The sequence below is a fragment of the Rhinopithecus bieti genome, unplaced genomic scaffold, assembly GCF_001698545.2.
Source record: "Rhinopithecus bieti isolate Rb0 unplaced genomic scaffold, ASM169854v2 scaffold_23721, whole genome shotgun sequence".
Classification (NCBI taxonomy): Eukaryota; Metazoa; Chordata; class Mammalia; order Primates; family Cercopithecidae; genus Rhinopithecus; species Rhinopithecus bieti.
The window spans coordinates 764-24,486 of record NW_016810819.1 but is presented as its reverse complement, the minus strand read 5'-3'; the positions used below and the strand labels follow the sequence as shown (position 1 = coordinate 24,486).

At 35.6% G+C, this 23,723-nt stretch overlaps 1 protein-coding gene across 1 annotated transcript in view; it reads right to left on the bottom strand.

Moving 5' to 3' along the window:
* Positions 1-22,342, bottom strand: part of LOC108542752 (protein unc-13 homolog C-like) — a 293,581-nt gene extending 271,239 nt beyond the window's left edge. Inside the window, exon 1 of the mRNA XM_017892917.1 lies at positions 22,263-22,342. Within this exon, the coding sequence (XP_017748406.1) occupies positions 22,263-22,329 (67 nt within the window). The 5' untranslated portion in view covers positions 22,330-22,342. The remainder of the gene's footprint in view (positions 1-22,262) is intronic.
* Positions 22,343-23,723: the final 1,381 nt, after the last annotated feature.

Below are 23,723 nucleotides of genomic sequence, written 5' to 3'. Positions count from 1 at the left end.
ATCAGAGTCATTAGAAGACACACGTCAGAGAATCCATTGAATTTGGAAGGATTTAGTCACTAACTTCATGCAGTTCAGAAGTTCTATGGGACTACACCTGCTGGATAGGTGATTTTACATTGAAAAGTTAATGTCAGCTGTTCCAGATATGCGTCCTTTTTTTTCTATAGATGAGTCTATAGGCTTTCCTTAAGAGTAACCCCACCAAATATTTTGTAAAGAGACTAAACTGGTGATGACTTGAAATGTATTTTACCCTAGTTTCCTCTTATGAATGCACTTACTCCTGCTAACTAGAAAAACATATGAGTTTTAGATAGTCAAAGAATACACGATAAGAGATCAAAGGACATAGGAATGATACATTGCTTTTATTGTATACCTAAAATTTGGCAATATCTTGAGTTGCTTTTAAGTACCTTACTTAAAATCCTTTTAATTTCATGGATTTCAAAACTTGGTCTTAATCATGATCCTATAAAATGTATAGCAGAAACCATACTGGATAGACTCTGCAGATATGGGTTCAAACATGTCCTCTGTGTTCTAACCACCTGTGTGACCTTGAGTGATCATTATTATTCCTTGTCAACAGTGTTCCTGTTTGCAATCGATCAGAACTGGACTAACTGACTACCCTCTGATATGTCTTAAGTGCTAACCTAGCAAGACTCTCCCCTCAAAAGCTATTGTATCATTAAACTTTGTGGTGTGACTTATACAAAAATGGCTGAATCCTGAAGAAATAGAACATGTGGGAACCTCAAAAATAAACAAACTAGATAGATCTAAGGAAGGAAAAGTTGTAATGTGAACAATCACATCAGTCATAGATGACACTCAGATTTTATTACCAAGAAGCCCAAATGTTTTGAGAGTTACTAGTTTTATGAATTTTAGAGCATCTGTTGAGTGAGTTCCTTTGAAGCTTATATAATAGATGCAACAACAATATTTAGATGCTATTGAATATGTATGTAAAGCTTGCCAGCTGGTAATTGTTTTGTGACTAAAATATTATGAGCATAATCAAATAGCTAAAGATGGACATGTATTTCCTCTTTTGGAACTTTCTGGGGATTTGCCAACACACACAAAAAAAATATTTGAGGCAAAACGGTGACCAATGAAAGCAATTATCCAAGAGGATGCTAATTTTACAATGGGGAAAAGACAAGTTTGTTACCAGACATGCCAAATTGGTGAATGCATATGCACATAAACTAAATAATCTCATTATAGGCAGCCAACAGAGAAAAGCAAATTTCAAATTTGCAGGCTATGGACTAACAGGGTCAGTGTTAATATTTAAAATCAGTAGCTTAAATAAAAATATTTTGTTATGCATTTATTGCTTATAATTTTTTCATTAAAATTAATGCAATAATTGCATAGCAAAAATGCATTTTTTTCTATTCATTTTTTAAAATTTCTTTTTCTTTTTATTTTAATTTTAAGTTCTGACATACATGTGCAGAATGTTCAGGTTTGTTACATAGGTATATATGTGCCATGGTGGTTTGCTGCACCCATCAACCCATCATCTAGGTTTTGAGCCCCACATGCATTAAGTCTTTGTCCTAAGACTCTCCTTCCTCTTATGTCTGTTCATATCCTTTGCCCACTTTTTTATTTTGTTTTTGTTTTTTTTCCTATACATTTATTTAAGTTCCTTGTAGATTCTGGATATTAGCCCTTTGTCAGATGGATAGATTGCAAAAGTTTTCTCCCATTCTGTAGGCTGGCTGTTTACTCTGATGATAGTTTTTTATTTTCATTTATTATTTTTTAAATCTATTATACTTTAAGTTCTGGGCTACATGTGCAGAACGTGCAGGTTACATAGGTATACATGTGCCATGGTGGTTTGCTGCACCCATTGACCAGTCATCTATGTTAGGTATTTCTCCTAATGTTATCCTTCCTCTAGTCACCTACCCACTGAGAGGCCCCAGTGTGAGATGTTCCCCTCCCTGTGTTCATGTGTTCTCATTGTTCATCTCCCACTTACGAGTGAGAACATGTGGTGTTTAGCTTTCTGTTCTTGTGTTAGTTTGCTGAGAAGGATAGTTTCCAGTGTCATCTATGACCCTGCAAAGGACATAGCTCATCCTTTTTTATGGCTGCATAGTATTCTATGGTGTATATGTGCCACATTTTCTTTACCCAGTTTATCTGATGGGGATTTGGGTTGGTTCCAAGTCTTTGCTATTGTGAACAGTGCTGAAATAAACATATGTGTGCATGTGTCTTTGTAATAGAATGATTTATAATCCTTTGTGTATATATCCAGTATTGGGATTGCTGGGTCAAATGGTATTTCTGGTTCTAGATCCTTGAAAAATCACCACACTGTCTTCCACTCTGGTTGAACTTATTTAAACTCCCACCAACAGTGTAAAAGCATTCCGATTTTTCCACATCTATGCCAGCATCTGTTGTTTCCTGACTTTTTAATGATTGTCATTCTAACTGGTGTGAGATGGTATCTCATTGTGGTTTTGATTTGCATTTCTCTAATGAACAGTGATGATGAGCTTTTTTTCATGTGTTTGTTGGCTGCATAAATGCTTTATTTTGAGAAATATCTGTTCATATCCTTTGCCCACTTTTTGATGGGGTTGTTTATTCTCGTAAATTTGTTTAAGTACTTTGTGGATTCTGGATATTAGCCCTTTGTCAGATGGATAGACTGCAAAAAATTTCTCCCATTTTGTAGGTTGTCNTCTGACTGGTGTGAGATGGTATCTCATTGTGGTTTTGATTTGCATTTCTCTGATGGCCAGTGATGATGAGCATTTTTCATGTGTCTATCGGCTGTATGAATGTCTTCTTTTGAGAAATGTCTGTTCATATCCTTTGCCCACTTTTGATGGGGTTGTTTATTCTCGTAAATTTGTTTAAGTACTTTGTGGATTCTGGATATTAGCCCTTTGTCAGATGGATAGACTGCAAAAAATTTCTCCCATTTTGTAGGTTGTCTGTTCTCTCTGATGATAGTTTATTTTGCTGTGCAGAAGCTCTTTAGTTTAATTAGATCCCATTTGTCAATTTTGGCTTTTGTTGTCATTGTTTTTGGTGTTTTAGTCATGAAGTCTTTGCCCATGCCTATGTCTTGAATGGTATTGCCTACGTTTTCTTCTAGGGTTTTCATGGTTTTAGGTTTTATGGTTAAGTCTTTAGTCCATCATGAGTTAATTTTTGTATAGGGTGTAAGGAAGAGGTCCAGTTTCTGTTTTCTGCATATGGCTAGCCAGTTTTCCCAACATCATTTATTAAATAGGGAATCCTTGCCCCATTGCTTCTTTTTGTCATTTTGTTGAAGATCAGATGATTGTAGATGTGTGGTGTTATTTCTGAGGTCTCTCTTCTGTTCCATTGGTCTATACATCTGGTTTGGTGCCAGTACCACACTGTTTTGGTTACTATAGCCTTGTAGTATAGTTTGATGTCAGGTAGCGTGATGCCTCCAGTTTTGTTTTTTGCTTAGGATTGTCTTGCCTATATGGGCTCCTTTTTTGTTCCATATGAAATTTAAGGTAGTTTTTTTCTAATTCTGTGAAGAAAGTCAATGGTAGCTGATGGGGATAGCATTGAATCTATAAATTACTTTGGGCAGTATGGCCATTTTCACGATATTGATTCTTTGTATCCATGAGCATGATCTTTATTTCCATTTGTTTGTGTCCTTATTTCCTTGAGCAGTGGTTTGTAGTTCTCCTTGAAGAGGTCCTTCGTGTCCCTTGTATTTTTATTCCTAGGTATTTTACTCTCTGTGTAGCAATTGTGAATGGGAGTTCACTCATGACTTGGCTCTCTACTTATCTATTATTGGTGTATAGGAATGCTTGTGATTTTTGCACATCGATTTTGTATCCTGAGACTTCACTGAAGTTGCTTATCAGCTTGAGGAGTTTTGGGCTGAGACAATGGGTTTTCTAAATATGCAGTCACGTCATCTGCAAACAGAGACAACTTGAGTTTCTCTCTTTCTATTTGAGTATCCTTCATTTCTTTCTCTTACCTGATTGCCCTGGTCAGAACTTCCAATACTATGTTGAATAAAAGTGGTGAGAGAGGACATTCTTGCCTTGTGCCAGTTTTCAAAGGGAATGTTTCCAGGTTTTACCCATTCAGTATGATATTGCCTATAAGTTTGTCATAAATAGTTCTTATTATTTTGATATATGTTCCATCAATATCTAGTTTATTGAGAGTTTTTAACATGAAGGGATGTTGAATTTTATTGAAGGCCTTTTCTGCATCTATTGAGATAATCATGTGGTTTTGTCATTGGTTCTGTTTATGTGATGGATTATGTTCTTTGATTTGTGTATGTTGAACCAGCCTTGCATCTCAGGGATGAAGCTGACTTGATCGTGGTGGATAAGCTTGTTGATGTGCTGCTGGATTTGGTTTCAGTACTTCATTGAGGATTTTTGTAAAGATGTTCGTCAGGGATATTGGCCTGAAATTTTCTTTTTTCGTTGTGTCTCTGGCAGATTTTGGTATCAGGATGATGCTGGCCTCATAAAAGAGTTGGGGAGGAATCTCTCTTTTTCTATTGTTTGGAATAGTTTTAGAAGGAATGGTACCATCTCCTCTTTGTATCTCTGGTAGAGTTCTTCTGTGACTCCATCTGGTCCTGGGCTTTTTTTGGTTGGTAGGCTATGCTTCAATTTCATAACTTGTTATTAGTCTATTCAGGGATTCACCTTCTTCCTGGTTTAGTCTTGGAAGGATGTATGTGTTAATGAATGTATCCATTTCTTTTAGACTTTCTAGTTTATTTGCGTAGAGGTGTTTATAGTATTCTCTGATGGTAGTTTGTATTTCTGTGAGATCAGTGGTGATATCCCCTTTCTCAATTTTTATTTTGTCTATTTGATTATTCTCTCTTTTCTTCTTCATTTCTCTGGCTAGCAGTCTGTCTATTTTGTTAATCTTTTCAAAAAACCAGCCCTTGGATTCATTTTTTTTTTTGAAGTGTTTTCATGTCTCTATGTCCTTCAGTTCTGCTCTGATCTTAGTTATTTCTTGTCTTCTGCTAGCTTTTGAATGTATTTGCTCTTATTTGTCTAGTTCTTTTAATTTTGATGTTGGGGTGTCGATTTTGATCTTTCCCACTTTCTGATGTGGGGACTTAGTGCTATAAATTTCCCTCTACACGCTGCTTTAGCTGTGTCCCAGAGATTCTGGTACTTTGTGTCTTTTTTCTTATTGGTTTCAAATAAATTATTTATTTCTGCCTTAATTTTGTAATTTACCCAGTAGTCGTTCAGGAGCAGGTTGTTCAGTTTCCAGGTAGCTGTGAGGTTTTAAGTGAGTTTCTTAATCATGAGTTCTAATTTGATTGCACTATGCCTTTTCAACTGGTTAAATTCTGCTTGTTTGTGAAATCTTGGCACAAAAATCACTTCTTCATGGAACACTTTTCTGAATCATCTGACAAAATCCCCCTCTCAAATGTTTTTCTAACACCACACACTCATTTTTTCTAACAAGTATCACAGTCGCTCTTACTTATATAAGCTAGAATAATTGTTAAATATCTATCTCCCTGACAAGACTATGGACTCTATTAAGGCAGAGATTCTATGTCTTTATTGTCCCAAGTACTTAGCACAGTGCCTGACACAGAGTATCTATTTAAATATTAGCTGATTAAATGGTCAAATGAGTAACATTTTTGTGATTGTTAGAAATGTATTTAAATATAAATACATAGAAGTCACACCTTTTAAAATTGTACATGTTTTCAGGGTACATGTGCTAACCTGATATATTCATATAATCAAATTAGGGTAATTAGAATAGCCATCACCTTAATATTTATCTTTTAGTTACTCTAGGAATATGTCAATTATTTTCTTCTAGCTATTTTGAAATGTAAAATTGATTAATGTTATCTCTAGAAAAAATCTGTGCTGTAGATTTTTAAAATGATCTTAGAGAATGACTATCTGATACTTCCAAGTATTATAGCTACAGAGACCATATGGTCTAATTCTCTGAGCTTGTGCTTATTGCACATATGATTTTCCACTTTATACAGAAGATTTTTACCAAAGAAAGTAATTGAAAGAATGTAAAACCAACAGTCTTCAAAAGTACATCCTCAGTTGCAATTAATTCATACTACATAGACTGCAGCACATATTAACTTTAAGTAGATCTGTTTTATAAAAGTTGGATTTTGCAAGAATAGTGAAACAATAAAAATATTTGACATCAAATTTTAGAGTTTAAAATAGATAAAACCAGACGGACGTACACTCTAATATACTAGTATGTACTGACAATATATGATATTGCATATTAGATACTCTATTAGACATTCCAAATATTTAGCCATTAATGGAAAAAGGAGCTAAGTTCTCAGAACTACTGTGAAGACACAGAAAAAGTATTGGCTCTCTAGGCAGAAAAAAAAAAAAAGCTTGTGATTCAGAGAGGTAAAGTTGGCAGAGGTGATCCCCCAATATGGCGAAACAATATTTGAGAAGATCTAAGATTTAAAATTGTTAATTATTCCAGGAAATTTACTCATGTTATAAACCTGAATTTCTGCTTTATACATTAAATTTCTTGGCTATATAATTTAACAAATGCAAACGTTCACAAAATAAATCCCCAAGTCCAGTACTCTGTCAGCAATAATCATTCTGAATATTCTTCATTGAGTAGTGACTTAACAAATTATTGTGTTTGCAGGGGCAGTAGGAAGTAAAAAGTGTTAATGTAACTGCTTTGGGTGCTACCATCTTCTGCCTAGGTTTTCCCTAAAGAGAAGTTGCAACATAGTTCATGACATCTGAAATTTCCCGTGGGAAGACTTGGATCACTAAGGAGGCAAGATTTGTTCAAACCCACTCACCAACTGTTCCCTCAGTTACATTAGCTATTTAAATATTGCTGCCAAATGCCAGAACTTCTCAGTGGAATAACTGAATGAAAGACCTCCATTTCCCAGAAAGCTCATTCTAGTTCTTGAAATTCCTGAGATAGTATTTAGTGCAGTGCAAACAAAATGTGTTTTAAATTCTCATGCAAAATTTTATTTAGTTAGTGGAAATTTAAACAAGATAAAACAAGACTTAAGATAACTCCTTTAACAGCAATAGTATCGAAAATGTAATTTGACAAGTTGTTTAACCTCTGTGTACCTTAATTTCTATTAATATTTAATGCTGATTTACCTTATATGATGCTGAGAAGCTTAATAGGCTAATGAGTTTGAGCAATTAACACATTAAAAAAGTCTAAACCTTCAGTGTGATAAAAAAGCAAAAAACATCCAAACATATAAATGAAGGGCAAAATTCAATATGAAAGAAGCATGAAAAGACTAGTAGTAAAATAATTTTGGATTTCTTTACAACTGATCACAAATTTTTCAAAAATTTTAATAGCTGACATCAGTTGGGCTTGGTCATCAAGCAGTAACCAAGATTCTAGAGACACTTTCATAATTTGAAGAGTAAAAAACTAAATGTACAAATGCTTTATCACCGTAAGTTAAGTGGTCTAAGAATTGATAAAGCACAACTTAAAAAAATAGAATGGTTTATTTTTTCTTATTCACAAAAATCTGAATATAGAATATGAAATTTTCACTTATCAAACATGTCAACATACTATTAGATTAGAGGTTATCTTAGAGTTAAATTACAAAATGCTGAATGTATAGAATACTGTAAAAAATAAGCAATAGTTATATAAACATTTGTTCCCATGTTCCTACCCTCAAATTGGCATATTATTTTGGAAATAAAGTGTTTTAGTTACAAGTGTGCATTTTGTTGTATCATATGCATTTTTAACTATAAAAGATAAAATACCATTAAAATTCAGTTTTATTCTCAAAATCAAATCACTTAAATTTTATCCAGAACTAGAGTACTTTTTACTTTCTGTTACTTACTCCCAGAGTGACTTCACATAGATCTCCTTAGGCAAATAGAAACAAATTAAAGGAATAGCAAAATGGCAATGCTGTCATTACACTGCCTTCAAAGTGTCAATATCAAATTCCCATGGAGATAAATAACAAAAATTAGTAAACGATAAAATCTGAATGTACCTTGCATAGAATTCAATTAAGAAAAAATCTAATTAATATTACAAGTGATTAACTATTCACAAATAGCAACACCTACTTATAATGGAAACATCCACCTCTATTATGCTAGACATGAAAGAATTTGATTAAAGAAATGATGGGAGAAATACCAGTTATAGTTAATATGTTAAGGCTAAATATAGCTATATGTTTATTTACTGCCTTTTATTATTTGTAGGAAATAACTGTTGTGATTTGAGAAAATTATGGATAATCTGATAATGTTAGAGATCATTATACTTTTTAAAAGGTAAAGACATGGAAAATATAGGAAGTTCATAAAAGAATAAAGCTTTAACTTGTCCTCAGGTATTTCTGTATTACTCTTTAAATCATAATAATTAAAAATATTTGAATAAAACTTTCACTTATAAATTACTTTTTATTGAGATAATGATTTATATATCATAAAGTTTACTCATTTAAAGTCTACAGTTCAATGAGGGGGGAAAGACAGAGAGTGACCGCTAATAGGTACAAAGGTTCTTTTTGCAATGATGAAAATGTTATAAATTTAAATTATAATGGTGATTGCATGACCCTATAAATATAATGAAGCATTTTGAGCATTGTTTTCTTTCATCCCTACAAAATCCTTTATAAGCCTAGACTCTAGAGAAGAATAGCATTCACATGCAAGAAACTTTAAGGAATTACACAATATATGGGAAATACTGGACCAGATTGTGGGCAGGGGGGAAGAGAGAGAAGCACGTGAGGAACAGCTGTAAAGAAAGAGGCAGAAATCCTTCAGTGCTTGATCAACCACCAGTCTGAGAAGGGGTGACGCAGGAGGCAGGGAGCACCATGGGATAGTACAAGCATATTTGCAATCTACCAGCATTTGGGGAAGCAAACAAGGGATCCAAGGGCACACTGTCTGGGTATTCTGCAGCTGTGCTTACTCATAGCCACTTTAGATCTAGCATAGAGAGTATACCAGGAACCTAAACTGAGGAATTTACTCATGCAACATGTGTTATGTACCTACCTTCCACAAGACAGATGCTTTTCTAGATGCTAGGGTTATAACAGTAGACAACAATAGAAAAGTCCCTTTCATAGAGCTTACAGTCTAAGGTGGGAAATAGGCAAGAAACAAATAAGCATATCAGTGGGTGATAGATTGGGGGTGGCTCTACTTTCCTATTTTATAAAGTAGTAAGGACTTTCTTATCAGAGACCTGAAGTGGATATTCAGGAAAAGAATATTCCAAGCAGAGGGAACAGATACGCAGACAACCTGAGGGATAGGTTTGTATGATGTGATTGGGGAAGAACAAAGAGTTCAGAGTGATTGTCACAAAGGGATGTGCGGGGAGTCACAGGAGATGAGTTCAGAGACAGGGCCTCCAGCAACGATGCAGGCCTTCCAGTTCAGGGTAAAGACTGGATTTCATTCTGTGTGTGATAAGGGTCACGAGCAGAAGAGAGACATGATTTGATTTTTGTCAGATCAAAACAAAGAAACAGTGGAAAGATGTTTTTAGAATGGATCTGCTTTCTATTGTGGTAATGAACTGTCATCTCTAACTTTCTAAAAATAGAAGAATCTCATCTTTTTAGTCTGTTGCTTAAACTGTTGAATATCCTGCAGTATTCTTGCATTTTATCTCAGAATCTTAGCTAAATTTTCCATTGAGTTTTAAATACTCAGTTTAAGATTTAGNAAGTTCTTTGTGCTTTGCATTTTCAATTTTTTTTAAGTTTTAAATAAGAAAATAATATACTGTTTTAGTCTGTTTTCATGCTGCTGATAAAGACATACCTGAGACTGGGAAGAAAAAAAAGAGGCTTAATTGGACTTATAGTTTCACATAGCTGAGGAAAGCCTCAGAATCATGGTGGAAAGAGAAAGGCACTTCTTACATGGTGGCAGCAAGAGAAAATGAGGAAGAAGCAAAAGTGGAAACCTCTGATAAACCCATCAGACCTCATGAGTCTTATTCACTACCATGAAAATAGCATGGGAAAAAAAGCCCCGTGATTCAATTATCTCTCCTTGGGTCCCTCCCACAGCACATGGGAATTCTGGGAGACACAATTTGAGTCGAGGTTTCAGTGGGGAGACAGCAAAACCGTATCATATACATTTTCAACAGTAAAGGAAGAAATTATTAGGTCATATTATCCTCTGGTATTTAGTAAAATGTTATGCTTTATATATTCTAAGAGTAGAAAAATTGAATTTGTGGGTCATTAATGAAACATATAGATTCTTAATTTAGATATAGCTTTAGAATATATCTAGCTGAATGGTTAACTCAGGTTTTAGCACTTAATTCTTCATTCAAGTGAAGATTGATTATCATTATCACCAAAGTTAATATTTGAGCACTTATTACTATGTACCAAGAAATTCTCTAACCAATTTACCTGTAGCACCTAATTTAATCCTCACAACAATATGATTTTTCAGAAGAAGAAACTGATGTATAGAGTTGACAGAACAATTGCTCAGTGTTGCATGGCGGGTAAGTAATGGAGAGAGATTTTTGTACTCATCCTGTCTGTCTAAAGCCAATGTCTCTGAGGCTAAACAACACTCCACGGTAGGTGGCCTTTAAAATAATCCCAAATAATCTCTACTTCCTACTATTTACCCCCCTGGGGTGGTCCCCTTCCCTTGAACATAGACTTGACCTAATGACTTGCTTCTAATGACTAAAATACAACAAAAGTTATGAGTTCTCACTTCTGTGACTGGGTTATAAGACATTACAAATTTTTTTGTTGTTTTCAGACTCTTTTGGTTTCTTTGCTTGCATACTTTGTAAAGCAAGACACCATTTTGGAGGAGCCTACTTGTGAAGATACTGAAGGTGGCCACAGGCCAAATGCCAAGAAGTGAGGCCATCAGTGTGATAACTTTTGAGAAACTGAACTCTGTCAATAACCATACGAGATAATATGGAAGCAGATCCTTCACCAGTTGAACTTTCAGATGAGGCCAAGTCCCATATGACACTTTCATTTCAGCCTTGTAAGATAATCTAGGACAGAGGACCCAGTGAAATCATGCCCAGATTACTGAATATGAATATGTTCTGTTAAATGACAAAGAAGAATTAAGGTTTCAGTTGGAATTAAGTTTGCTAATCAGCTGACTTTAAGATAAAAGATTATGCTGGATTTCTAGTTCTGCTCAATGTAATCAACAGGACTTGTAAATGTGGAAGAGGGAGGCAGTAGAGTCAGTGTTGGAGTCATGAGAAAAATACTTGGATATTGCTGACATAGAATTTGGAAGATGGCCACAGTCATGAAATGTGGGAAGCCTCTAGAAGCTTGTGAGAGATAGGAAAATGGATTTTCTCTTATAGTCTCCAGAAAGAAAGGCTGCCTGCCAACATCTTGATTTAGCCCAATGAAACCCACATCAGACTTCTTGACCTACAAAAGTCTCCAAGATTATATATTTGCATTTGTATTGTTTTATACACTAACTTTGGGGATAATTTGTGGCATAGATGACGAATAAATATACTATGTCAAACAGAGGAAAAATTAGCTAGCCAGTAGTCATTCTTCTCTGAACCTTAGCTCCCACCAAAGCAGTCCCTGAAGTTTTAACTTAGTGTTCCATACAACACAGTGTGAAGACCACTGATCTAGACTAACTTCTCAGGAGGTGAATACATTTCTTTGAATAGTATCACTAAGAGGGACTACAATAATTGAGAAAGGAACCACTTAATTCTAGGTGTCATTTGCCTTTGGGTCTATTAGTAAGATCTCTCATGCCTGGTTGTCCATGTAAGTTTTTCTTATATAGAACAAAGCATGAAAATTCTTTAGCCTCATAACTTGGGTTGTGATTCACCTGTACCGTGGATTCTTCTATTTGCAAACCACTTACTATTGGTTGTCTCCCTTCATTGTAGAATCTTCTCTTGTAGCCCCACCCTACCAACCCGGGTCCAGCTTTTATCCTTTTACTTACTGCTTTGGTATTTTACCAATAAGCCAGAGCAGTGATTTGGGGTCATGGTGTTGCTGAACTCTGCCATCTACATAGTGAATTGTGAGTTTTTACTCATTATAATGTGTTTCTACTCATTCTAGTGATGGTACTAAGGTTTACAAATAATTTATTTATTCTTGAAAAAGAATAAACTATATCCTAATGTCACTCATACTCTTTCACATGCTGAAGTTCCTGGCAGGCCAGGAAGGCCTGGAGTTTCTTGCAGCACATGGCATTGTATACACAGCATGTCAGCCTTGGCTCATCAGGACACATTATGAAGTTAAGATCAGCATTTTGGAGCATTCCTAAAGAATCCTTCCAATGACAAGTAATACAGAGTGCACTGAAGTTTCTTGGGGAGACGCAGAGAGGGTGACCAGCACAGAGCACAGCACAATACACTCATTTCCCCAAGAAACATTTTTGTTTTCTCTCCAAGGCGTTCTCCATGCTCCAATCTGCTCCTGTCCTTTCCAGCCAGCAGACTGTCAATAGGTCTAGCCTATATCTTCCTCTCCTACTTAGATTCTAAAAATGCCATTTTCTTGACCCTAATTCTATTGCTTTTTGCCAAATTGAATACCCCATTGATATAGGATTAATATGTGTCTGAAGTTACTCACCAAAAACCATTCACAGGTATTTTCTTGATAGCATAACACACATGTGAATGTTATCTATAATGCTTGAAAAGGTTTGATCTAAAGCATAAATGGGCTTTAGTCAAGTCCTTTCCCCTTCTCCTCAAGTTGCAGCCATGTCGCACTTACAACAAACATGTATAATTGACAGTCACCCCAAGAGAACCAATAGGAAGGAACCAATTTCTTCAGAGCTTTCCCTGGAAGATTTCCAAATAAAAACAAAACAAAAAACATGGTTTCCTAAGCTTCTCATCAGGAGAAAGTTACTGGAAAGCTGATTTTATGCCAACTGCTACTTCCTTCCCAAGTTTCTTTTGTTGCCAAAACGTTTTCACTGACTATCAACAGTCTCCAAACAAAGGCACAGATTTTTTTACCAAAATATTACAAAAATAGTCACAGCTATTTTTTTCATTGGTAATATCTACATATCTGTATGCATTGTTGGACTTGTGATTCATTTGATTTAATGAGGAGACAGCTAAATTTACAAGTTCCCCAATTCAAATTCAAGTAGTTTAGATAATATTCATTTGTTCCTAAATAATTTTATCCTCTTTATTATCTACCATAGGTAGCAAGGCAGCAAGGAGCATCTAAGGCCATCATATGTAAATATTTCTGTTTCCTTTATAAAATGAACTTTTCTAAACTAATTTTAACAATTGCTTTCAATTTACTATCTCTAAAAAAAAATTTTAAAAACCACTAATAACGAAGAAAATCTAAGCAAGTTTTCATCACTTTATCTTTTCTTTTCCTCCTATCTCTTCGCAGATGGTACATGGCTGAAAAACTAATAGCAGGAAAATGATAGAAAAAATATAAAGTTAAATATATAATTTTCACATAAGTGAAAAACTACCATGTTATGATACTGACATATGCAAAATGCAGTTAGCTCATTCCCTTGTTTTCAGCCAATACCAACTTTATTTTCTTGATCGAACTCTTACTGTATTTTTCCTCCCGGCACTAATGGCTTTCTATAGATTTTTATATTCAAATGCTGCATTCAAATACCTTGCCCAAGAGATGTGATCATTCACCAGGAATATCTTAATGTGTTTGAAGAGAAAACATTTTTATGCAGAAATATAACATTTTCTTTATGTATATTTAGAAATAAAGAGCTAGGTACACAAAGACAGGCCCTAAATTGTGTCACACTCCAAATATTGTTGGGGAAATTATCTATATGTCATATTATATTGGCAAATTTATCAACATAGAAATATATCTGACTATATCTAAAATATATATTTTGTGAGATTTAAGGTGGCATAATATATTTTAAAATATTCAATTATTTTTTGAATAGGAATATTCAATTTTAAATGAAATTCCAAAGTTTCATACTCTATGAAGCTTATTTTTAAAAGCATTGTTGTTAAACTGCTAGCTTCAACCCCTCAGTGGGTCATAACATCAATTTAGAGGGTTATGACCAGAATTTAAATACATATACATAAATTATATGCAATATATCATATATGTATGCTATATATTATAAACATGTAATATCTTCATGTATATACAGATACATATATATAATGTACATTCACACCTATGAAGAAATAAAATTTCAGAATTTGTTATTTTAATCATGATGTTTATGTTTATGAAGTTTTTGTTTTGGTTGTGTGCGTGTGTGTGTACGTGTGTGTGTGTGTACTATATTGCTGCAAAAGTGTATTTTCTTTTTGCTTTGGATTGTGACCAAAACATGTACAAACAGAAAAAAGGAAAAGCCATCTAAAACAGAAAAAACGTAGTAAAGAAGTGAACAAATAACCAGGCTAAATAATATGATTCAGATATAATAACTGTTTGGGGGAGAAAAAAGAGTTGGAGATGTTTGGGAGTGTTGTGAGGGATGGGATGGTCAGGGTAGGGTTGTGAAGGAAGGTGACCATGAAATGAGACTTGAAGAATGGAAAGGAGCCCTCTATGAAGAGAAGGGAAACAGCTTCATAGGCAGAGAAGCAAGCAAATATGAATGCCCTGGTGTGGGAACACATTTGTCTCAGCTAAGGAAGAGTCATGAGGACAGTGTGACTACATTTGAGTGAGAGGAAACTGAATAGGTAAAGTTGAAAAGATGAGTAGAACCCAGACTGCATGCTACATTATAAGCCACAGTAAAAATAATGGATTTTGGTCAATTGAAAGAGGAAGCCTTTGGAAACTTTTATATACCAGGGAATGTCTTGATGTAATCTAAGTGTGTGAAAGTCAATCAGAATGTTACGAGCTAATGGATCATAAGAAAGCAAGAGTGGAAATGTGCAAACTACTTAGAGGGCTACTATAGGTATCAAAGTGAAGTGGGCCTGTAGCTAGAACTAGTTGGAGGTAGTAGAGATGGAGAGAAGTGTGAGCGCCAAATATGCTTTGGAGGTAGAACAGGTAAGTATTTACGGATTTGTCTATGTCAAGTGTCTGGAGATAGTGGTAGAGTAAGAGAAATAAGGAATCAAAGATAGTGTCTGATAATCCACAAATAGCAACATATTTTGCTTAATAAAAAAAGACCAAGAGAGGAAGAGGATGTGGGTGAGAAGGCTGTACTTCTAGGTTTACTTTAAACATTTAAGTTAGAGATATCTAATGGACATGCTTTTCATCCATATCACTGATTAAATCTTATATATTTATTTGTGTAATTATTTGCTTATTGTAAAGTAAAAAGTTTCTCAAGGCAGGGATCATGCCTGTTGTGTTGCATTGAGCCTTGCTAGCATAATGTCTGGCACAGAGCAAGCATTCTGGAGATTCCTTGAATACACAATATATAAGTGTTTGCATTAATGAAAAACTAAATGAATATTTGTGATTAATTTTCCTTTGGTGATCATTTTTTACCAAATAAACCAAGTTTTAACAGAATATAGTTTATATTTCCATAAGGATGAGCCAAGAACAATGAGATGTCTACAAAGAACCATGAAGATGGGTTCATTTACCAGTTAAATCACCTGCTTCCACAAGCGGTTTTCTAGTGCAGTGGTTCTCAACTTTGGTGCACATTAGGTGCAACTGGAAGTTTTGTTAAAACAGGAATTGCTGGGCCCTATTCTCAGGATGTCTGATTAGGTAGATGTGGGGTGGGGCCCAAGAATTTGCATTTCCACCAACTGCCCAGCTGATGCTGCTGGTCCAGGGATAATCACTGCTCTAGCAAGCAAAAGTTTTGAACCTGGGGTTCATGAATCCTTGGAAGAAGTCAATGATTGGGCTATAGGGCATTTGTATACATATATTTGAGAGAATATATGCAGAGTTTTGATGTGGAGGCTATTTAGCATTTTTCTAGTAATACAGTCTACATATTTTATCGGATTTTCAAAGACGGCCTCCAAAATGTAATTAACATTACGAATAACGGTACTCAATCATGAATACATCAATCTAGTATGAATACATACTAGAACCACCAGGAATCTTGGCTCTTCCATTGAATTGCAATATAATTTCAGGCAAAATAACCTCTCTAAAAGGGGAATAATGATAGTATTTATTTCATAGGCTTGTTGTGGGAATCAAATAAATTAATATTTGTAAATCATTTAAACCAGTACCTAGCAAGTGCTAAATAGGCAATTGCTAAATAAGATTAAAAATCTGGGTATGTTTCAAAAGGCTGAGGCTCTACCCCTGGTGATTCTAATGTATAGTCAGTGTTGAAAACCACTGTTCTGAAATGAAGAGAGCACAATAGATCAATGAATGCCTTTCCTAAAAGTGTCTGGTTAATTTCTTTTCAGTGAACCAGAATTCCCTTCCCAGAGGAGCTTGGCTAGGAAAACTAGAGAGGGCTAACAAGAACTTTAGCATCTTAGACAATAATCTATTTTTATAAAATTTCACGAGTTATTTCTTGCTCACCTCATTTTCTTGTTGTTATGGGAAGAGCTGAGGGAAATGAAGCCAAAGGAAAAAAAAGTGGTTTTATCCACATTGACTGTTATTTTTGTTTAAAATCATCACAAACAAAAACCTTACCTAAAATAAGAATATGCTAATATTATACAGAAATGATCAGAGAGGCAAATGCTAATTGTGCTAGCCAGGCTTCAAGATGACACCTGTGATCCTTGACTCTTAGAGTTCATATCCTTGTATACTCTCTCCCACGCTGAACAAGCTGAACTGTGCGACCAATGAGATATTGTGGAAGTGACTGAGTGTGGCTTCACAGTATAGATAATAAAGATGGCAGCTTCTGCCTTTTCTCTTGCATTGTCCACTTTGGGAAAAGCTAGCAGCTGTATCTTGGAGATGGTCAAGGAGTTTGTGGAGCGGTCCATGCTGAGAACAACTGAGGTCTCTTGCTGACAGCCTGCAACTACTCAACAGCCATGTGAGTATGTCACCTAGGAAAGCAATCCCCCAGCCCAACAGTTCTTCAACAACAGCAGCTACTTATGTATGTCGCCAGGCACTATATTTTGGGATAATTCATTGTATCGTAATAGGTAACTGACACACTAACGCTAAACCTTATACTTTTTAGGTATCCAAGCTGAGAGTTTCTCTTTTACTATTTTGGTGCTACTGCAGGGTATCTGTTCATTTTATTCTTTTCTGACTCCTTAAGCCCACCAAAAATAATTAGCTACTAAAACAATTAACTAGAAAAGTGGGTATGTTGTACAAGGGAGAGAGAAAGATAACCCAGTCTCAGCCTTATAGTCTCCTGAGGCCTCACATATGAGAGAAACGAAACAGTTGTCACACTTGAGTGAGTACCAAGGTCAACAGTGAGAGACCAGCTGTATCCATGACAACACGGACTCTAAACTGAGTTAACAAGAAATTTAAATTCTAATACCATCTCAAACGAAAAATGTGAGAAAGCTCAGTGTTTTCTAGGAACACAGATGACCAGGTAACTTAACTAAATCCTTGAATGTCAGTGTCCACTGTTGTTCCTTATTTCAAAACCAAAGAGTCAAAATTATATGAGATAAAACTAGAATCTTAGAGTTTGAGTTCAGGCAGGGATAAAATAACCATCAAGACCTTGTGTTCTATTTATATAGTGACCATGTACTAATTAAAAATAGCTAAACAGGTAAAGCTCCATATCCTGATTCTAATACCAGCTCAGTGGGCTTTTGGAAACGCATTTCCATTTATGTGAGATTCTGCTAGAGTTCACCATTGTATGACAGAAAGACAGACTTAAAAGTTACTGAATTTATTAGCCATTGAACTTCTAATAATACCAGAACACACAGCTGTGTGTTCAACAAATAGATTTGCCTATACTACAAGAGGGACCACATTCATAGCCTGAGAAGTTAGTGTAGCCCTGTTCTTACCATTTGATTATGTTTTAAGTTGGACCAGAGAAAGTGGCTGACCGGTTAATTACATACCTACTCTGAAGTATTCATCTCTATCAAAAGAGCATGGTATATTACTCAGGTAAACACATTTTAATTACCTTTTGCTGAAATAGATAACAAAGTGATTTAGATGGTCAAAGGTGTACCTGAATAATAGCATTACAAACACTCCTAGATGTCTATTTTTCTTCTGTTATTTAGAAACCAAATATTTTAGTCAGCATGCTTCTAGATTAGGTATACAGAGCTCGCCTTCTCTATTTACTCCAGATATACAAAACAAGTAGTTTCAACTTAATTGCAAAGGAGGAGGGAGTGTGCGGGTTGGAAGGGAACTGCCAGTGGAGGAAACTGTGAAATTCACTTACTGTAAGTGTGAAAGAGGACCTGTGCTTCCAAGTTTAGGCCAATGGAATTAACACTGCTGCTTTCCTTCAATGTAAAGATGAAAGGAGGCAAGAATCTCCTAAATCTCTGAGATGTATGTTTAGAGATCAAAAGCAGATGCTAATAAGTTTCATTTCTTGCTTCCATTTTATTGTCTTTTATGTTTATTCCCACATGGCCACTTCCAGCTCATCAGTGTATGTGGGTGGGATATATTTGCCAACCCCCACCATCCCAGTTTTTAATTATAATGTGTTTATTTCCTTATTTTGATTTCAGATCTTTTGGAAGGGATAACCACGATGCCCCAAATACTTTAGTGTAACTTCTTGGAAAGCCCTGAGTACACCCGGTACTCATAAGATATAGATAAAGAAGGAGCAGGGCAGACAGGATGTGGGAAGAAACACGCAGAACAAGCAGAGGAAGGTGAGGCTGAAACACATCTGTCCACTTTGGTCTTGCCCTGCTTCTCAACGTCTATTCTCCCTGATCTCCATTTCCCCACTACAATGACATAGGGGATTAAATGGAATATTTTTAGACTTTGTATTAGACAGCCTGACAGCTGATTTTTATTAACCAGTCTGTGAAATCTGTTTGATGGCTAAAATGTGGCTTTATCTCATAAAAGCAGCATCTTGCCATATGTTCTGTGGGTTGTGTTTGCTAATGTAAAACAGATTGTTATATATTAGAAAGCCTTTGGGTAAGGATTGAGGCTAAAAGGCATTCTGATAAGCTAAAGCTTTACTATTCTGTTGTGCAAATATCAATATGGGCAATTAAACTGATGAACAATGTAACTTCGATATAGAAGAGACTAGAAAATAGCTACTCGGGAGGTTGGGGTAGGAGAATGGCTTGAATCAGGGAGTTGGAGGTTGCAGTGAGCCACCGCAATCTAGCCTGGTGACAGAGCAAGACTCCATCTTGGAAAAAAAAATACAACTGCCTTGCTATAATATAAATGAAAATAATTCTGAATTATATCGCTAATCTACACATATGTATTCATTTACACACTGCTTTAGTGCACCTTAGATTTTCATGCAACCATTATTTATTGAGCAACTACTACATGCCAGGATTGTGTTAAGGACTGACACATGGTTAACAGTTCTTTTTTTCAAAAAGCTCTAATCTCATATAACTGAAAATGTCACTAATAAGACCATCTATTCTACTAAAAAGCACTAAAACATTTTAATCTTCAAAATATATATGAAGTATGCTGAATCATAGTTAAACATGGAAAATATGGTTATGAAGAATTGTACGTAAGTCCTCAGTTAAATTTACTCTAAGACTTAGATTTAAATTTTAAATTTACTCTAAAACTTAAATGGTAAAGTTAATTATCAACTTCCTATAACATTTGGCTTATACATTATGATAGAAAAAGGCATAAATGTTTCAAAATGCACTGAGCTTTGTTCTACTCAAACAAAAGGGGAGAACAACGAAACACAAAAGGGTTGAGCTCTGGGAATGCTCCCAAGGTTTCCCAGCAAAAGACAGTCACAAACTGATGTCTGCTCTACTACCCTTTCCATTAATCCATGGAGTTGGGATTCCCTGGCAAAACTGGTAATTTATTTGTTCAACACGTAGTTATTGAGTAGCCTCTATTTTCTAAGCATCATTATAGGCAATGTAGATACGTTGGTAAAAGTCACAGACAAAAAAATTACATTGTGGTAAAAAAAAAAAAAAAAAAGACACATAAGAAATCATCAAATCAACAAATAAACAAATACAATTAGTTGTTATGCAGCAGATTAAAATAAAGTTATTCCTGGGAGCTACTACAGATAACGCTGTGAGGGAAATCTTCTCCAAGGAGGTGTTGTTAGCTGAGCCCTACATGGCTGCTCATGAAGATTGGTGGGAAGAAAAATCCAGGCATCAGAGCTGCTCGCCAAAAAATTCCTCATGCAGGAGTAAACTTTTATTGTGGTGAAGACAATAAAGTAATCAAAGATAACCCATATGTGCTTAAGTAATTGCGTAAATGGTGGTACCAATAACTGCTACAGGGAGCAGCAGGGAAGAGTAGGTTCTGCCAGAGGAGATTAAGAATCTATATCGACCCTAAAAATGTTCAGATGCCTAATAGACTTTTAAGGAGGGTGGGAGAATGCAGAGTATAGGCCTAGGGTAGTGAATGCTAGCTGAAAAAAATTTATTTGCTCAGTGGACTGGTGGTTCCTGTCTGATTTAAGAGATAATTTTGGCGTCCCAAAGAGACAGTGAAAGCAGAGAGATGTAAAAGGATGTGGTTAGTAGGAGGCAAAGACGGAAGAGGTAGGAAGGGCTGGGTCATTAATAAACTGTAGAAGAAAAACCTCATTGCAAAGTAAGGAATTGTACCTCTGAGCAGTTCTGGTGTGATTTTAAAGATTAGATAAACCTCTCTATTTGTGAGTAGGAGAGGCTGACTTTATCAGAAAACTAGATGTTATGATCTATTGAGTACCTTTTTTTTCCAAATGAGAAAAACTGAATGTTCCCTTTGCAACCTGGTACAGGAAAGCTATTAAACAGTAGCATGATAAACATGAACTCTGTAAAACCTGTCTTACTCTCGCAACCTGTTTTCCATATTGTAATCAAAATGATTTTTCTAAGTTGCAAATCTAAGTAAGACACGAACCTACTGAAAATCCTTTATGGGACTTTGTTTTTCTCAGCAGAGTCAAACTCCTCACAATGGCCCAGAAGGCCCTGTCTGCTGGTCCTTGCTAATTTCTCCTGTCTTACTTCTTGGTACCTCTTTCTTGCTCATTGGGCCTACTGAGTTCTCTCTTCTCAAATGCACCTTGTGCTTTCTCTAATTGCTAGTGCTCTGTCCTACCAAAAGCTCTTCTTACTCCTACCTATCCTTTAGGTCTTTATCAAAGTTACATTTTCTTAGAGGAATTTCCCGCAGTAAGCCTGCCTTGTGCCCTAGCCCCAGGTCTGATGTAGGTGCTTCTCCAGACATTCCATCATCATTAGTCCTCACCACTCCATATTGCAACTGTTTGCATTCTTGTAGCCCTCCTCCATAATCTTGATGAGGGTGGGGACCAGGGCTATCTTGTTCACTGTTGCATCCCCTACATCCAGTGCACCAATGGTCATTTAGTATCTATGGGCTCAGTATATATTTACTGAATAAGTACAAATAAATTTTTCTACTAGGTAGGTTATTAGTTTCTAGAGGACAGTAACCTGGTCTATGCTTCTATCTCTAACTGTAAACAGAATGTGGGTGCACAAAGATTATTTATAGAATTATTTAACTTAGAGCTGTATTTCTCTTTTTCTACATCGTATGATTTGTACTTATTCAGAGTGGAGTTTCGGGTAAAGACCTCTGCCATTGTTCTTGTGTAAACTTGGTAGAATTTTGACCCGCCTCCCCGTGGATACTATTTCTAAGTCTATGCAGACAAATATCTGGACTAAACTACTCATCCACCTCCTCAATATGGCCTGTTTTGGTAAATGAACTACCATCAAGTATTCTTACATATGAGCATAATCCTATCAGTGAAATACTCTTATGATCCCAGAACTTAGATCATATAATTAAAAATGAATATACTTCTTTAGGGCTTTTTGCGTACTTTGAGACCTTGAGACCTTATCTTTCTACCACATGGAAATAAGTTTTAGAACAAAATTGATCACAATAATTAATGTTTTAATGTTTCAATTCTTAACATTTAAAGCCAAGAACACAAAATCACCATTTAACTCTAACATGTATGTGAATAAGTATAAATATTTATAATTACCTTCTAATGCATATTTCATATCCAGAGCAAAAAGAGTCCACATAATTTCGGCACTTATTTTTCCCATGTTCAGCTCTTGAGGAAACCTAAAACCAAACACATTTTATTAGTGTATGAAGAAGAATAACACGCCTACAAACCAAAATACATCATATTACACATATACCACAGTAGTTATTATATAGTTCATAAACACTGTTATTTATGACATTTCTCTTTATGAACGTTCGTAAGTAAAAAAAAAAACAGTTACACACTAGAGTTTAATGTTAAAAAGTTATTGGATCGTAAGAAAACAGACTTCCTTATATCAGTGCCAAAGTGACGGTGACTGGGGCTCCCTGTGGATGTCTTGTGATGAGCGTTTGTGTCTCAAGAGCTCCTTCGGTTTTATCAAAGACTCCATCTTCTTCTTTTTTTTTTTTGTTTTGAGACGGAGTCTCACTCTGTCTCCCAGGCTGGAGTGCAATGGTGCCATTTTGGCTCACTGCAATCTCCTGGGTTCAAGCAATTCTCCTGCCTCAGCCTCCCAAGTAGCTGGGATTACAGGCGTGTGCCACCACACCCAGCTAATTTTTTGTATTTAGTAGAGACGGGGTTTCACCATGTTGGTTCAGGCTAGTCTGGAGTTCCTAACCTCAGGTGATCCACCTGCCTTGGCCTCCCAGAGTGCTGAAATTACAGGCATGAGCCCCCATACCTGGCTGACTCCATCTTTTTATGTCTCACTTTCGAGGATAGATCAGATGAAGGTGAACAGCAAATACGATATGACACTAAAAAATCACAACCCATATATGTCCCTCAGCCATTTTCTTTGAAGGACACTTAAGTACTTTCATTTTTTCTATTATCTATTATCTTCATGTAAATTATTTCAACAAAGATTCCTCACTCCCTCTGGCAAAATGGTTCCTGGTGGACACCCCCACTAATCTGTATGCCAGAACTTCCAGGCAGGTCTGTGTTTTAGACTAAACAAGATTAGGTTAAAAACAAGATTCTGACTGCTTCTAAACATTTATTTTGTTTGCATGTGTTTTCAATCTCATGATAAGTCTCCTAAGTAATATAAGCCCAATGAATATGATGACCGAGTCTTTTTATTACAATGTAAACACTCACTCCATGCCAGAATGTAAGACTAGAAGTATTTTCTCTCTATATATATATACAGACGTGCACACATGAATAAAAACATTTATATCAAGGAACAGAGCTAGCTCTCACATTCATCCACATTTGGGGGTTCAAATAAAAAAAGAGTATAATCCTGTATGGAAAGCGTTACCTAAGGAAATATGACTTCAAGACAACCTCAAATAAGAAAAGACCATGGACACATACAGAACTACTCTAGTCCATATTTCCATTAAAATTAGAGTGTGTTGCATCAGTTTCCCTTACTGACCGCCAATTTTATCAATTTGTCTAATAAGGCATTCAATTTTGAAACTTAAA